This window comes from Eptatretus burgeri, chromosome 17 (genome assembly GCF_056783735.1).
Source record: "Eptatretus burgeri isolate ZD-2024b chromosome 17, Ebu_testis_v1, whole genome shotgun sequence".
Taxonomy (NCBI): Eukaryota; Metazoa; Chordata; class Myxini; order Myxiniformes; family Myxinidae; genus Eptatretus; species Eptatretus burgeri.
Genome location: NC_140977.1, coordinates 16,076,631 through 16,089,458, shown reverse-complemented (window position 1 = coordinate 16,089,458; position 12,828 = coordinate 16,076,631). Strand labels below are relative to the sequence as shown.

Here is a 12,828-nt window from a genome sequence, read left to right as displayed (position 1 = left end):
GTCAGTCGGGTTTGGCGTTGGCGCCACAGCTTCCAGACAGCGGGCTTCCAGCCTCGGAATGTTTATCTGCTTTGGGTCTGGCTGGGGGAGATGTGCCGCCTTGTCGGCCGGGGGGCGTTTGATGGTGCCGGGGGAGGTTTGCTCGGGAGGTCGCCGCGACCTCGCCGGAGGGCGTGTAGGCATGAGCCGCCTGGCGGCGCTTCTGCTGCGTAGTGCTGCTGTGCTTCCCACCTTGTTTCTTAATATCTGTAACGCGGTCAGGGTTTTTGTGGGTTCATTGTGCAACTCAGTCTTCGGAACCTGTCCATTGCAGCTCCACTCGCTCGCATCGACACGTTATATGGTGTGATGACCTATGCTTTTTCTTTTTGGGGCTATTATCGTTTTTGTACCTTATCTGCTTTTATATCATGGTATCCTATGCTGCTTATGCTTATTATGATGATGGTCATTTAATAATCATGGTTTTAGGAGGGAGGAGTGTGGTGTAGCGGGCCTGCGGGGGCAGGGCATGATGTGGGGGAGCGTGGTGGAGGAGTGGTCGGCGTGATCACGTGCTTGCAAGGGATATAGGAGTGCGTGCCGCCTGAGGCGTTGTAGTGGTTGCTGTAGCCGTTGTGGCCTGGGAGCCTGTAAGTCGTGTGGCTTGTAGAGTGCATCGAGTACATAATAAAGGGGAGTTACGGGCAATGTACGCTCACGCTCTCGCTCGTGCAATAAAGCAGGGTTGAACTGTTCCCCCGCTCATGTCTGCCTTGGAGCACCACTACCACGACACCACAAAAGGGACCTCTATAGGACTCTGATATGCGAAGTTACAAAAATTTCCAATGATAACTGTGCTCTGCAGAGTGATCGATACCTGATTACAGACAAACAACAACAACAAAAAAACCAATGTCACCCTCAGGGTGACCAGTATCTTGCCAAAATGTGAACATGAGTGACTTATTTATTCGATTAAAGTTACTCAAAAAATAAGGGTTTCGTCGACCTTGATGCTTGACCTTTTTGTGACCTTGACCTTTGACCTTGACCTTTATATTTTCGTACGGTTAATGGTATCTCTCCAGGACCGTTGTATATGAAATATCAAGAGATTTTGATGAGACCGAGGAAATAAAATTTTCATGAAAAATCCGTTTTTTCGTCATGACGTCATCAAATGCAGTCAGAGCATCAAACTTTTGACAGATCTGGAAAGCACTTATCAAGCGCTTTCATTTGAGGTATTACTCGATATGGTATCTAAGATTTCAAAATTTGACCTTGGTGTCAAAAACTTTCGACCTCCAGCGCTAACCATGAAGGTCAAGGCCGATCGCCACCAAAAATTAATCAGCTGAGCGCCAGACAATGAACTATATTCCCATGAAGTTTGAAGACGATCCGATTAAAATTACTCAAAAAATAAGGGTTTCGTCGACTCCCCTGATTTGCGATAGTGACCTTGACCTTTGACCTTGACCTTGAAAATTTTATGCGCTAAAAGGGACCTCTATAGGACTCTGATATGCGAAGTTACAAAAATTTCCAATGATAACTGTGCTCTGCAGAGTGATCGATACGTGATTACAGACAAACAAAAAAAATTAAAAAACAAACAATGTCACCTGCAGGGTAACCCATATCTTGCCAAAAGGTGACCACATGTGACTTCTTTAAGGTCACACTGAGGTGAACAGAGCTGCTATCCACCAGGAGTGACTCCTTGAGGAATATCTGCCTACGAGAGATTCCGATGAGAATCGTTCTACAGAGTAACCATGAAAAATATGCGTTTTCCTCATAACGTCACCAACTGACGTCATAATGTTTCAAGCTTGACATATCGAGAAAGCACTCATCGAGGTGTTCAATTTGAGGTACTACATGATGTGGTTCCTAAAACTTGAAAATTTGACCTTGGGGTCAAATATGTTTGACCTTAGGCGCTAACCATGAAGGTCAAGGCCAATCGCCACCAAAAATTAATCAGCTGAGCGCCAGACCATGAACTATATTCCCATGAAGTTTGAAGACGATCCGATCAAAATTACTCAAAAAATAAGGGTTTCGTCGACTCCCCTGATTTGCGACAAAGTCACCTTGACCTTTGACCTTGACCTTCAAAATTTTATGCGCTGAAAGGGACCTCTATAGGCCTCTGATATGCGAAGTTACAAAAATTTCCAATGATAACTGTGCTCTGCAGAATTTTTTATCCGTCATTACAGACAAACAAAAAAAAAAACATACAAGCTGACTTACATATCTTGCAAAAACTTCGTTTTGACAAGATAACAAAAAAAACAAACAAACATACAAGCTGACTAACACATCTTGCAAAAACTTCGTTTTGGCAAGATAATAAGGTTTCATCAAACTCAATGATTGATGCGTCAATGGCAGCAGTTCTGCATGAAAGGACCACCAGTGAAGCATCAAAAGATACTGTAGAACCCCTTCTTGTTGTGACAGACAGGCAGAAGGTAGCGGTCTTACAAGCGACTAAGGTATTATCTACACTGACCGAGGTCTCGAATGCTGCAGCACCATCCACAGTACACATAGACAGCGAAGTCGAGCATAGTTCTACCGCAGCACCTCAAATGGATGATCTCCCTGTCGCTACCATCAAAGCGTCTTCAATCCCTATAGCTTTGCCAAGCGGTGAAGCAAGGACTGCTTCATTAGCACCAACGGAGTGTTCATCTGTGTCAACAGGAGAAAGTGCAAAGTTAGTTTTAAGTGACGACAAGGTAGAAACTTTGTCATACAGTACAGATGTACCAAAGAAGAGAGACCATGAGTGCCCAGACAGAGAAGATGAGGAGAGCATTGGTGACTGGGAAGGGGATCAAGGATGATTAAAGGGCATTGAATCAGAACTGCCCTCAGGGCATCATTCATATATTCCTGGCCATGAAATAGTAGAGTTCCTCGAGCAAAGTTTGCACAGTCCGAAGAAAGTTTGAAACTGCTCTAAAGCAGTGGAAAGACTACAAAACACTCATGCATTCCCTGTATATCCTGAGGAGAAATGGACAAAAAAGCAAGACTTCAGGTTCGGCTGAGCAAGTCCAAGTCAAGAAGTTTCTTGCAAAGTTGCTAAGTTATGGGGCGAAGAATGAGTTGGCTTCAACTGTGTTTCTCCTTCTATAACTCTTATTACCTGTGAGGGTGTGAATTCCCCCGTAGCTTTGCCGCGTGGGTTTTTAAGTATATTGAAGTTTGGCAATTAACCCTATCTCACGCGGTCGAATTATTGGCGATTCATGGTCCTGTAAGGGACCCGTGACTTTCGGAGTTCTCCGAGAAGCACGATCTAGATTCCGGGTGTTTGCTGGAGCTGACATTACTGCTCCACCTAGCTGTCGTGCTCGCCGCTAAAGGCCCTGTCACACCTTGACGTTTTAGCCAGCATATGCTGACGTCTGAAAAATTTGGCAAATACGCTGGCACACGTCAAATATGTTATGGGTAAGTTTTGTATACTTTAAGCGCATGCTGAAGCATGCTGGCATACGTCGTAGTACGCCGAGCTCGTCGACAAATTTTAAGCATGCTCAAAATTTCTCGACGTGCTCGGCATATGACTCACACGTTCCGCATACGCTGGCCATAAGTTGTAGGCACGTTATGCGATCGTTGACACACGTTACTTGTAAGTTACTCATAAGTCGAAATACGTCGAGGTAATGTCTAGCGTACCCGAAACTTATTTCTAACCTATGAGTAACGTGGTTTGAACCTATGTATAATGTATCTCAAATGCATATTGACGTATGTAGATGTATTTGACATCTTCCGGACGCCCACAGAACTTACTGAACGTGTTTCTAACTTACAGTTACTGTATAATGGCGTATTGGCAGCGTTTAGGGGAATTGGTATATAAAAATGGGGTTCACACAGGAGGAACCCGTCAGTGTTTCAGACTCCATGATGAGTAGATGTCCATGTCAGTAGTATCAGTAATAGTAGTAGTAGGTGAGCGTGTCAGTAGTCGTAGTCGTAGTAGTACTAGTAGGTCCATGTCAGTAGTAGTAGGTGAGCGTGATGGGGAGGGTGTGGGTGATGATGGATCCTCCTTGCGTCCGCGTCCACGGCCACGGCCAGGAGACTTCTTTGCAGCATTCTTCGAAGTTTTCTTTGGCATGACGGTGATGTTGACACCTTGATGTCTGGTGTGGTTATGATTTGAATCGTCGAGCGGCAGCCTTTTAATAGGCAACGCCACGTGATCGTCGGCGATACGCTGCCGCATGCTATGCATAAGTTAGACTATCGTTGGGCATAGGTTGTGAACGCCGACAACACGCTAAGCATTCGTTGGTATAAGTTATCTATAAGTTATCGAAACCGTCTGTGTACATTACTAATACGTTATGCATACGTCCAACTCGTTATGAATACGCCCAAAACTGAAAAAAACCATCAATAGTTCAGCATACGCCAGCGTTTTACATACATTTTGATACGTTGCTATACGCTGGCTAAAACGTCAAGGTGTGACAAGGCCCTAACACCCGGCCCCACAACAATATGAAGGCACGAGGAGTATTTGTTCGCTCTCGGTTGCAGTTTCTTATTGAGGTTGAATATGCCTTGAGTTATCTCAAAGCTTTGGAAAAGCGCAAAGGTCGACTTAGGACGATATCCAGTGTTCTGGCAGAAGATGGCTCCTTGCTCAATGACCCTGAGCGTGTTCATTAACTAATACGGTGTTTATGCGCAACTCTACTCAGGTAAGAAGGTGGATGCGAATGCTTGTGGCACTTTGTGGAACGGCCTCCCTGAAGCGACTCCAGAATATAGAAAGCGACTAGAAGCTCCATTTTCTCTGGAAGAATTAACAATTGCTCTGCATAGTGTGTCGTTGGATAAGTCCCCTGGAGTGGATGGCTTGTCTTGTGAATTTTACACCAAAGTATGGGATTTGATTGGACTTGACTACCTCAGTGTAGCTGAGGAAGCATGTGATACAGGCCAAATGCCACCGTCTTGGAGGTGAGCAACCTTGGCTTTGATTCCTAAGGGGGCATCTTGAGATACATAAGGAACTATCAGCCAGTGTCTCTGTTGTGCGTGGACTACAAAATCAAGGCAAAAATGTTGTCAAATCGTCTGGGATCGGTGTTACCAAAATTAGTTAGTCCTGACCAGTCATACACCATCCCTGGCAGAACAACACATGACAACATATCCTGGTGAGAGACTTAATACAGTGTGAAGACAAGACTCAGACTCAAGTTGGATTCCTTTCCTTGAATCAAGAGAAAGCTTTTGACCAAATGAAGCATGATTACCTCTTTGAGACTCTGATAAGTTTTTGGTTGGGGAGGAGATACGTCGGCATGATCCAGACGTTGTACATGTCGGCAGAATGCTGAGTTAAGTCAATGCTCACCGCCTTTCCATCCAGAAGAGGAATAAGACAAGGATGTCCCTTGTCCGGCCAACTCTATTCCCTGTGCATCAAACCATTCCTTTGTTTGATGAGGCGAAGGCTAACTGGCATTGTTGTACCAAACAACAGGCTCTCCCTCATACTTTCTGCATACGCAGACGACGTCCTTGTTTTTGCCAGCAGTGCAAGGGACATGCAAGTCATTTACGATTGTTAGTGGGGCTACTCAACAGCATCATCTGCGACAATAAATTGGAGAAAAAATCCTGGGCTTCTGATTGGGCCAATGCAGATCACAGAGTTCCCAAAACCTTTTCAGGAATTGACATGAAGTCACAATGAGCTAAAATACTTGGGGGTGCATTTATCCACTACAAGTGGGTGCTCACCACTTTTCAACTGGAACACTTTAGGGGACAAGATAGAAGCAAAGTTGAGAGACGGGAGTTGGCTGTTGAAAGTCCTGTCACTGAGAGGGAAAATACTCCTCATTAAACAGTTTATCATTCCAAAGATGATGTTCAAGATCTCTTGCAGAAGGATTCCAGATGATTTTCTGGTTGAGATGCAGAGGAAGATGTTGAATGACTTATGGAATGGCAAACACTGGGTTTCCTTGGGCATTTTTGGCTTGCCCTTGGATGAAGGTGGACATTCGCTCCACTCCACTACATTTGTGCTTCTGGCTTCACTTCTCACCAACATTCTTCATCATCGGACACCCGGTTCAGAAGCAGAGAAAGTCACGAGATCTCCTTGTCAACTCTACTTTAACTTGTGTAAAGATGGCAATATGTAACACAAGGAAGGAAGAAATAGAGAGAAATGTTGTGGAACACAGTGCTGTGGTCCTGAAAGGCTTGATACGCTCACACATCGTCTCAGAATATAAGGCGGAAGAATATGGTAACGGTAACACAATATGTTAACGGTAACAGTACTTGCTCTACCCACCAAAATTTTTTTTTTGTATACCTTGGTCGAGGCTCGTATGAGAGCTAACACACAACTCACAGCAAGGAGGCATGAGACAAGAGGGGCGGGAGTGGAAGGGACAAAACAGTGGGGAACAGACACATTAGGTGAACTGTGGAAGGGAGAGGGATGGGGATGAGACGGGGAACATGGCGAAGAGAAGATGGACATTTCAGGGACTTTCAGGAAGGAAAGCAGGAGAAATGAAGGAAGTGGGCTTGGGTGGATTATCGGGGGTAGAAAAGATCGAGGATTTGGATGGGGGAAGATAAGAGGTGGTGGTGAACAGCTGTTTTGAAAGCCTGGAGGGAAGAATGGGAAAGAATAGAGTGAGGAAGTTTATTCCAAAGGCGGGAAAAAAGAGGAATGAAAGAGTGAAGATGAGCAGTGATTCGTGATTTTGGTAGTTTTACCAGAAGGGGGTTGTTGGCGGACCTTGAGCGCCCTGTGGAAATGTGGTGGGGACAAATCGCAGAGAGAGAGAGAGCAGGGGGGGCAAGGCTGGAGAGGAGTCGGTAGAAGACAGAAAGACCACCGACCAACCTGCGGTGATTGAGTGAGAGGCCCAAAGACTCAGCTTCATTGCGGGAGATGCCGATGATCTTAAATGCCCTGGTTTCGACAGCGTGAAGCCGAGAAAGGTGTGAGGCAGGAGCACCAGCCCAGAGGGGAGAGCAGTACTCCATCAGGCTATGGACAAAAGCTTTGTAAGTGGTCAGGAGCTCAAGAGGGCCGAGGAAGGACTTAGCACAACGGAGGATTCCCAGTCGGCGACTGGCTTTTGAGGTGAGTTTGGAAATGTGACTTTCCCAGGAAAGGTCATGGCAGATAGTGAGACCTAGAAGCTTGAAAGAAAAGACTTCTTCCAGAGGATTGTTGAGAAAGTGGATGGGGGGGTTTTGTAAACGGTCCTTTCGAAGAGACATAGTGAGAGTGTGAGATTTGTCTGGATTGAAAGACATGTTCCACGTGTTGGACCAGTTTGTGATTTATATGCCAGTTTATAAATATCTGCAGTATCACTTTGCTGGAGTGTTCAGTTGAAGATTTATAAGCTCATGAATTTGAAAAAAAGTGAATAATTATAAAAAACGTGCATGTAATTAAAAATTTATTTTAATATGAAGCTATGGGCGTTAGATAAAATTATTCGGTCAGTAGACACATCTTATATGAGGCAATCTTTAGAAAAAAATTAAGATCCTAAACCCCGAGCCACATGGTCAAACCAGGGGACAAAATTGGTCCATTTTAGAGCCCGCGGAGGCAAGGGCTTATGGTAAAACTTTTATAATTCATCACCTAACTGTATTATCCCAAGAAAAAGGTATCTATGCATAGATAATGACCCTATAATCACTGTGTTATGAGGAAAAAATTCTAAGTTGTTCCATATTTTCAGGAGGGCGTCTACAGTTTCACCTTATTTAGCTCGTTTTGACCCAAAAGCAATTTTAGCTTCTGATAGAGTGAGAAATATGCATCCCAGAGGCTATCTGATGCCATAATTGAAAGATTTGGATGCCAATTAGTAAATATTTGCAATATTAACTTTCTAGAGGAATCCATAATAAAATTATAAGCCCCTCAAGTTGAATTTTTTTTTCACATTTGGGCATTTTTAGGGCCAAATTTCAAAGGTCTCGAGAGATAGATATTTTTTAAACTATGAGGAATTGAAAGCTAATCTTTTGCATGGTGGGTAGAGCCATATAGATCTACATTTAAGAATTTTTCCAGCAAAATCTGAGGAGGTGACCTGGGGAGGTTTTTGAAATTTAGGTGAGTTGGCACAGAATGACCCAGTAAGTATCTCTCCACAAGGCACTTTGTAGTATCTCTCCACAAGGCACTTTGTAGTATCTCTCCACAAGGCACTTTGTACTATCTCTCCACAAGGTACTTTGTACTATCTCTCCACAAGGTACTTTGTAATATCTCTCCACAAGGCACTTTGTAGTATCTCTCCACAAGGCACTTTGTAGTATCTCTCCACAAGGCACTTTGTACTATCTCTCCACAAGATACTTTGTACTATCTCTCCACAAGGTACTTTGTAATATCTCTCCACAAGGCACTTTGTAGTATCTCTCCACAAGGCACTTTGTATTATCTCTCCACAAGGCACTTTGTAGTATCTCTCCACAAGGCACTTTGTAGTATCTCTCCATAAGGCACTTTGTAGTATCTTTCCAGCAGGCACTTTGTAATATCTCTCCACAAGGTACTTTGTAGTATCTCTCCATAAGGCACTTTGCAATATATCTCCACAAGGCACTTTGTAGTATCTCTCCATAAGGCACTTTGTAGTATCTCTCCAGAAGGCACTTTGTAGTATCTCTCCACAAGGCACTTTGTAGTATCTCTCCACAAGGCACTTTGTAGTATTTCTCCATAAGGCACTTTGTAGTATCTCTCCATAAGGCACTTTGTAGTATCTCTCCATAGGGCACTTTGTAATATCTCTCCACAAGGTACTTTGTAGTATCTCTCCATAAGGCACTTTGCAATATATCTCCACAAGGCACTGTGTAGTTTCTCTCCACAAGGCACTTTGTAGTATCTCTCCAGAAGGCACTTTGTAGTATCTCTCCACAAGGCACTTTGTAGTATCTCTCCACAAGGCACTTTGTAGTATCTCTCCATAAGGCACTTTGTAGTATCTCTCCATAAGGCACTTTGTAGTATCTCTCCATAGGGCACTTTGTAATATCTCTCCACAAGGTACTTTGTAGTATCTCTCCATAAGGCACTTTGTAATATCTCTCCACAAGGCACTTTGTAGTATCTCTCCATAAGGCACTTTGTAATATCTCTCCACAAGGCACTTTGTAGTATCTCTCCACAAGGCACTTTGTACTATCTCTCCACAAGGCACTTTGTACTATCTCTCCACAAGGTACTTTGTAATATCTCTCCACAAGGCACTTTGTAGTATCTCTCCACAAGGCACTTTGTATTATCTCTCCACAAGGCACTTTGTGGTATCTCTCCACAAGGCACTTTGTAGTATCTCTTCATAAGGCACTTTGTAGTATCTCTCCATAAGGCACTTTGTAATATCTCTCCACAAGGTACTTTGTAGTATCTCTCCATAAGGCACTTTGTAATATCTCTCCACAAGGTACTTTGTAGTATCTCTCCATAAGGCACTTTGTAATATATCTCCACAAGGCACTTTGTAGTATCTCTCCATAAGGCACTTTGTAGTATCTCTCCACAAGGCACTTTGTAGTATCTCTCCACAAGGCACTTTGTAGTATCTCTCCATAAGGCACTTTGTAGTATCTCTCCATAAGGCACTTTGTAATATCTCTCCACAAGGTACTTTGTAGTATCTCTCCATAAGGCACTTTGTAATATCTCTCCACAAGGCACTTTGTAGTATCTCTCCATAAGGCACTTTGTAATATCTCTCCACAAGGTACTTTGTAGTATCTCTCCATAAGGCACTTTGTAATATCTCTCCACAAGGCACTTTGTAGTATCTCTCCATAAGGCACTTTGTAATATATCTCCACAAGGCACTTTGTAGAATCTCTCCATAAGGCACTTTGTAGTATCTCTCCATAAGGCACTTTGTAATATCTCTCCATAAGGCACTTTGTAGTATCTCTCCATAAGGCACTTTGTAGTTTCTCTCCACAAGGCACTTTGTAGTATCTCTCCATAAGGCACTTTGTAGTTTCTCTCCACAAGGCACTTTGTAGTATCTCTCCACAAGGCACTTTGTAGTACCTCTCCACAAGGCACTTTGTAATATCTCTCCATAAGGCACTTTGTAGTATCTCTCCATAAGGCACTTTGTAGTTTCTCTCCACAAGGCACTTTGTAGTATCTCTCCACAAGGCACTTTGTAGTATCTCTCCACAAGGTACTTTGTAGTATCTCTCCACAAGGCACTTTGTAGTATCTCTCCACAAGGCACTTTGTGGTATCTCTCCACAAGATACTTTGTACTATCGCTCCACAAGGCACTTTGTAGTATCTCTCCACAAGGTACTTTGTACTATCGCTCCACAAGGTACTTTGTACTATCTCTCCAAAAGGTACTTTGTAGTATCTCTCCACAAGGTACTTTGTATTATCTCTCCACAAGGTACTTTGTAGTATCTCTCCAAAAGGTACTTTGTATTATCTCTCAACAAGGTACTTTGTAGTATCTCTCCACAAGATACTTTGTAGTATCTCTCCACAAGGCACTTTGTGGTATCTCTCCACAAGGCACTTTGTATTATCTCTCCACAAGGCACTTTGTGGTATCTCTCCACAAAGTACTTTGTAGTATCTCTCCAAAAGGTACTTTGTATTATCTCTCAACAAGGTACTTTGTAGTATCTCTCCACAAGATACTTTGTAGTATCTCTCCACAAGGCACTTTGTAGTATCTCTCCACAAGGCACTTTGTAGTATCTCTCCACAAGGCACTTTGTAGTATCTCTCCATAAGGCACTTTGTAGTATCTCTCCATAAGGCACTTTGTAGTTTCTCTCCACAAGGCACTTTGTAGTATCTCTCCATAAGGCACTTTGTAGTTTCTCTCCACAAGGCACTTTGTAGTATCTCTCCACAAGGCACTTTGTAGTACCTCTCCACAAGGCACTTTGTAATATCTCTCCATAAGGCACTTTGTAGTATCTCTCCATAAGGCACTTTGTAGTTTCTCTCCACAAGGCGCTTTGTAGTATCTCTCCACAAGGCACTTTGTAGTATCTCTCCACAAGGTACTTTGTAGTATCTCTCCACAAGGCACTTTGTAGTATCTCTCCACAAGGCACTTTGTGGTATCTCTCCACAAGATACTTTGTACTATCGCTCCACAAGGCACTTTGTAGTATCTCTCCACAAGGTACTTTGTACTATCGCTCCACAAGGTACTTTGTACTATCTCTCCAAAAGGTACTTTGTAGTATCTCTCCACAAGGTACTTTGTATTATCTCTCCACAAGGTACTTTGTAGTATCTCTCCAAAAGGTACTTTGTAGTATCTCTCCACAAGGTACTTTGTAGTATCTCTCCACAAGGTACTTTGTAGTATCTCTCCACAAGGCACTTTGTGGTATCTCTCCACAAGGCACTTTGTATTATCTCTCCACAAGGCACTTTGTGGTATCTCTCCACAAAGTACTTTGTAGCATCTCTCCACAAGGTACTTTGTAGTATCTCTCCACAAGGTACTTGGTAGTATCTCTCCACAAGGTATTTTGTACTATCTCTCCACAAGGTATTTTGTACTATCTCTCCACAAGGTACTTGGTAGTATCTCTCCACAAGGTACTTTGTACTATCTCTCCACAAGGTATTTTGTACTCTCTCCACAAGGTACTTTGTACTGTCTCCCCACAAGGTACTTTGTACTGTCTCCCCACAAGGTACTTTGTACTGTCTCTCCACAAGGTACTTTGTACTGTCTCTCCACAAGGTACTTTGTCGTATTTATCCACAAGGTACTTTGTCGTATCTCTCCACAAGGTACTTTGTAGTATTTATCCACAAGGTACTTTGGCGTATCTCTCCACAAGGTACTTTGTAGTATTTATCCACAAGGTACTTTGGCGTATCTCTCCACAAGGTACTTTGTAGTATTTATCCACAAGGTACTTTGGCGTATCTCTCCACAAGGTACTTTGTTATCATTCGTATAAATGTGTTATTTTGGTCATTTGTTTTTTCTTCTCCTCCCTTTCTCTTAAAATGTTCCACCTTACCTACTGCAGTCCTGACCGTGTATGAGCAGGGATGAGGAGAAAGAGCCACATTCAATAGAATTGTGGTAATTTTCACAAAAGCACTACTACTACGACTACTATTACTACCCTTCTGTGGCCCCTTAAATTACCAAGGGGGTGTATCTTCTAGCTTGGCTTGTCGAACCTTCTTTTTCCGTTAGATTTTTTTAGATATTTTTTAGATATTTTAGATAACTCCCTGTGTGGTTATGCATTCGACAACACCGTTAGATATTTTTGTGTGGAATGATTTTAATAAGATTCTCGGCTGATAATACACGTTTGTGCGGATGAGATAACGATGGAGAGGGATTCGAGACATGTGATGTATAAAAGGGTTAAGAAGAAGAAGAAGAAGAAGTGTCGAGTGTGTACGAAGTGAGGATCCGTGTTCCCGGGAATCGCGTCGAGAATGAAACATTTCCCAAAGCGAGTTGTGAGTAGAGGAAGTTTTATGTTGTGTTGAATATTTGTGTTTTTTAAACATCTTCGTGAGTAACATTAAACTCGTGGTGCAGATTATTACATGTTTCTTCACGAGATATCAGCGATCACCAAGGGTAACCACGTGACGTCATTGTGACGTTCATGTTTTTCGGACCGTTAAGTGACCAGTGGAGGTTTTCGTCATTTGTGGACCTCGTGTATCACAATGGTGGATAAGTGTAGGTCCTGTCGTCATATTAAAACACACAATTTGTTGTCCGTGTGTCTCTGCATGTCTGTGGTCGA

At 43.1% G+C, this 12,828-nt stretch overlaps 1 protein-coding gene across 1 annotated transcript in view; it reads left to right on the top strand.

Moving 5' to 3' along the window:
- The first annotated feature begins 12,377 nt into the window (after positions 1 to 12,377).
- The window catches only part of LOC147009394 (uncharacterized), a 33,922-nt gene continuing 33,471 nt past the window's right edge, over positions 12,378 to 12,828 (top strand). Inside the window, exon 1 of the mRNA XM_085862086.1 lies at positions 12,378 to 12,532. Coding sequence (XP_085718212.1) covers positions 12,509 to 12,532 — 24 coding nt within the window. The 5' untranslated portion in view covers positions 12,378 to 12,508. The remainder of the gene's footprint in view (positions 12,533 to 12,828) is intronic.